Here is a 4,762-nt window from a genome sequence, read left to right as displayed (position 1 = left end):
AAGTCCTCATCAGGGTCAGCAGGTAGAGGTGGTGGTTGATACCACCATCGCTCCAACGCCAACCAGGCCTCACATGTATTGATACGCTCATAAAATATCATTTTCCAACAGTGATTTTCAAGTCAAGAATCTCTTGACTTGAAAAGAAGGCTTCCTAAACTACAATCCAAACCTCGTAGCATGTTGCAGGCAGGACGACGTCGTTGGTGATATCTTCTTACACAAATTTAGGTCTTTCTCAACCCTCGATAGTGTCTTACAGACAGGAAGCAAAGCCTGACTCTTTGCTAGTGACATCTATTGTGTATCTATTCTGGAGAAGTCAAGAGTTACAAATGAACCATCAGGCTTTGCTTCCTGTCTGTGAGACTAAATTGAGGGTTAAAAAAAAAGAAAGAAGAAGAAGTCCTAACACATTCATGCATTTCGTGAGTGAGGCCCAGTGGTAGAGACTTTGTTTAAAAACCAAACTGAACCCCTCACATTTCCCTTCATGTAACCTAGAGGATGAAGAATTTCTGGAGCGGAGGGCAGACCAAGGCCGGCCAAGTCGAGTTGTGATGAGGCAGTTTTAATGAGGTCCACACCAAAAGTCCCGGTTGACTCTTTTCTACTTCTGCACAAAAAAAAACAAACCCAAAAAACAACATTCCTATTTTCCTTTCGTGCCAAAAGTTAATTCAAAACATTTCAGGGCCGAGTATCTTCTGGGGGCCCCATATCCTTTATTATCCTCTACAATAATAAAAAGGCATTACAATTATTAATGGTTGGAGCAGAGGCCTGCTTTCTTAAAGTCACAGTGGCCAGCTCTTGCATCTCCTGACAAAGACCCAGAAATGCCTGCAGCACATCAGTGCGTTTGACAGTCACTGCTGTTGTTTGATCTGTGATTCAGGATGGATTCAAGACTCTACGGAAGCTCTGCAGGTCAGACGGATCTTGAAACAGAGGGAAAGATATCCCAGCGCGAGTTCAACTCCGAATAGCAGAAAGAGTTTCAAACAAGCCACGAATGAACTTTCTCACATAACTCCTGTGTCTTCCTCCGGGACGGCTGTCTCGTCATGCTCCCCCACTCCCTGAAAGGCTGTCAGAGGAACACAGTGAATGAAGTGCCCCTTCATTGTGCTGCTGCACCATTGTGTGTTTTGCAGTCCCATAATAGATGTGCCACTCGACTTCTCTTCCAATCAATGGGCTGGAGGGCCTATCTCTTCTCCTTGAAAAGCAACATGGCCGCCCTCAATGGTTTCACGACCCATTATCACGAGTGAAGGAGGGGACGCTGGCGTTTTTTTGTCAGTGGACAGACTAATAACACGAAGCATGTAAATAGACAGATGCATCACTGATCGAAGATTACGTTCGGAATTCTGAATTCTCATTGCGTGGGACAAGTTATGAAAGTACTGCATGTTAGAATCTGAAGAAAAACTGTTATGGTGAACCCACTGAGTACTTGTGGGTACTTCAGGACTGTTTATGAAGCTTTCACTAGCAGGTTTATACGAACTTTGTTTCCATCGCTCGCTTTTGTGAAAACAAAATTGTAAATTAATGACATTTTAAAAAATGGAATGTCTTTTTTTTTTGTTTTTTTTTTTCCACAGAACTGAACCTGGAGAGGAATTGTTGGTTTCAGGACCCTCACAGCAATACTTCACCCCAAAACTGTGTTTTTTTTAAACTTTGAAACACGAACAAGTTGGTGTCTTGAGCCCACCAAAGGTGTTTTTTTCCTTCCTCTTATTATTTATTTGTGACTTCAGAGTGCAGCAAAAGCCAGTTACAGATTTAGCTTGAAGCTAATGGTGACTTATGGTGAGCAACAGCAAAAGCGCCCCAAAACGTCAACTTACATCGTGACTACATAAAATCTTCGGACAACTACAGTAAGCGTGCAGCAGGATAAAGAAGATGCCATTTTGCAGAATGATACATTCGAGAGTTTTGTAAACTGATGTTTTTAGGAGGTTTACAATTAGCTTCAAACTAAACGGTAGCTGTTTATAGGTTGTACAGGAGGAGAAAAATAACTTCGCAGGCTCAGAACACCTGCAGCAGAAAGAAAAATAGGCTTTTGGGACTCAAGCAGAGACGACATGTCATGCTATGTGTGGTTCTAATGAAATAGCTTGAATAGCTTTAGATATGGAACTTCTTGAAGGAGATTTGATTTTGCATTGAATAAAATTACGGATTTATGCAGCTGTTTGACATCAGGAAGATTGCGGTACTGTTACACGTCATTGCGTGTATAAAGCTGCATTTACTTTATCAACAAGTGTGGTAATGGCAGGATATTTTTTTACAGCTATATCTGTGTCAGGCTTTTTTATTTTTTAGAAACTTGTGTACGGAAATGTTACGTGCAACATCTTTAATGCCCTGCCTTTAATAACAAATCCCTTAGATTTGTGCTGCAAAGGTGCGATAAACTGGTGGAAAAGATTCAACCTCTTGTTTCAAGCCAAGATCCGATTTTAAGTTTCTTTTTTTTTTTTGCATAGAAACTCAAACCCAATAACTCCAATCACGTTTCTACACCTCAGTCTGTCTCCTTTAATGAGAGATGAATAAAAACAAACCTTGATCTCAAAGTTAATAGTGACAGATGTTACTAGAAGCCTGCATCCAAAAACAGACACCACCTCTTAGGGAATCATTTAAAGGAATAAAAACCCAAACTCTTATTTATTTAGTGTGCGCGTACATTCAGAGGAGTGTGTTCCCGATGGCCACTCACACTCGACCGCTCACCCTGGCATCTCGCAGCGTCTTTGTGAAGAATTCAAACAAACAAATGGAGGGTGAGAGTAAACAAACTGATCAGGAGTTTCTTGGCTCCATGTGAGCCCCAAATCCCCAACAGGAGGCGTTTACCTTTCACTGTCTGGACAAGAATTAACACTTTAAAACCTAAAGCAAACATCCAGGGTCAAATGTATCACTCGGCTACATTTCGGAAATGACCTTCGACAGCTCACATCATACTTTTTTCTATTTCTTTTTTTAAATCAAGAGGTCGTAGAGAAAGTCTCTGCACAGCTGGCCAACTTTCACAGCCCGATAAAGTCACATAATGATGAATAAACCAGGATTTCTAATCTTCTATTCATACAGTGCAAATCTCTTATCCTTGATATAATACTTTGACAACAAATACTTTTACAATATACTGTACATTTTATCTTTATATCGCTGACATACAAAAATAGGCTCCTTTAACTTCAACATTTTTGAATGCGGAGCAAAACCAAATGAGCTACATGAGTTTATAACCTCGTTACAGATCTGTTGAGTTCCACGTTCTGAAGAGATTTCCGTGCACTGGGCACAAGGCTGCAGTTTCAGATGAATCTGGTTAAAACTAAGATGGTGGTCAGGAGACTCAAGAGGTTCTGACCAAGTGGGGCGCCGCTTGAGTTTTCCTCAGCAGGATAATAATCCTGATCGATGCAATCGTCCTCACAATCCTCCTCTGAGTCTGAGAAACCGCTGCCTGCGAACCTGTCGCTGGGGTCAGAGCAGAAAGTTTTCATGCTGACTTTGATGTACTCGCATATGTTCCTCTCGGTGCCGTCGCACACGCACGTATCCAGCTGCTGCGCCTTCGGGATGGTGCGCATGTTCGCTATCACTCTGCGGCACGAATCCGAGCACCTTTCTCCTCCGAAAAGTTTTCGACAGTGAAATAAATAATCCCTCATAGCAGAGCTGCAAGACGGATCCTCCTCGCACTGGCGCCGGGCCTCGGTGCAGCCCATGGTGCTGGTCCGCGGTAGGCACGGCTCGATGGCTTGCTTGGTACTCCTGCAGACCGGGTCCAGGGCGCAGTCGCAGTCCTCCAGAGCCGGGCCACTCTGGGTTAGGTTGAGCTGAATGAGAGAGGAGATGCAGTGACTGGGACACTTCTTACGTTCCCCGCTGATGACAGAAGCGCAGGCATAAACATACTGGTCATACGCGTAATGGCACTCCGGCTCTCCGTGGCACTTGAGGATGGCTTTCCAGCAGACCAGCCGACGGCTGTGGTTAGGAGACCCGATACAGAGACCAATAATCAGGGTGATGACCAAAACCGGTGTCCGCGCCATCAATGTGGCACGACTTGCCATTTCCAGGAGGAAGGAGTGTTCAGGACAAGTGGTGATCCATCACAGCGCGTCAGAAGCGACTCAGACCTCGGAGGTTTCATATCATGTTATAGTTGGTGGCTTGAAGTCGCTGTGGAACATTTAAAAACAGAATGGAAATCCCTCTAAGATCTGACAGGCTTCATGTCGCTCCGTTTTCGCTACGTCAGTCCTTCAGATCACATAAAAACACACACACACACACACACACACAGACAGAAAGAACAAGTTTCCAAAAACTCTCCCCAAGTGTAACGATGTTGTTCTTCTCATTCTCCCGCACGTCCAACCCGCATCCACTCCAGCCAGGGATGTTGTGAAGAGGAGGGCCGGCGAGGTTACTGAGAAGAACCGCGTCCGATTGGACCGATAAACGGTAGTGACTCGTCGTCACATGAGGGCAGTGACGTAAGCAAAGGGAAGGAAACTTCCTACAACCGTAGCCTACTTTATATCACCTTCTTTTAAAAAAGCGTGGGACCTTCTGAGGAGTTTAATCTATGTTTTTTTTATGGGTTAACAAAAATTACACAGATGTGTTTTTTTTCTTAATTTTTCTATATTTATATTTGGTTTATTTTTTTTGCACACTTCATTTTATTCTCTATTATTCTATTTATAGA

At 43.4% G+C, this 4,762-nt stretch overlaps 1 protein-coding gene across 1 annotated transcript; it reads right to left on the bottom strand.

Annotated features, from left to right (window-relative positions):
- Positions 1–1,747: 1,747 nt before the first annotated feature.
- gas1b (growth arrest-specific 1b) lies at positions 1,748–4,462 on the bottom strand. Its single transcript, XM_086187046.1, has one exon. It carries the CDS (start codon positions 4,119–4,121, stop codon positions 3,354–3,356), a length of 768 nt encoding a protein of 255 aa, XP_086043172.1. The 5' UTR covers positions 4,122–4,462; the 3' UTR covers positions 1,748–3,353.
- Positions 4,463–4,762: the final 300 nt, after the last annotated feature.

This window comes from Aulostomus chinensis, chromosome 19 (genome assembly GCF_037954235.1).
Source record: "Aulostomus chinensis isolate RoL2024-O1b breed Wild chromosome 19, RoL_Achi_v1.0, whole genome shotgun sequence".
NCBI lineage: Eukaryota > Metazoa > Chordata > Actinopteri > Syngnathiformes > Aulostomidae > Aulostomus > Aulostomus chinensis.
The sequence above is the reverse complement of the archived record's forward strand: the minus strand, read 5'-3'. Positions and strand labels throughout refer to the sequence as shown.

What these genes read in the sequence shown, in the direction of transcription:
- gas1b (XM_086187046.1), bottom strand. Translation starts at nt 4,121, where the DNA reads ATGGCAAGTCGTGCCACATTGATGGCGCGGACACCGGTTTTGGTCATC.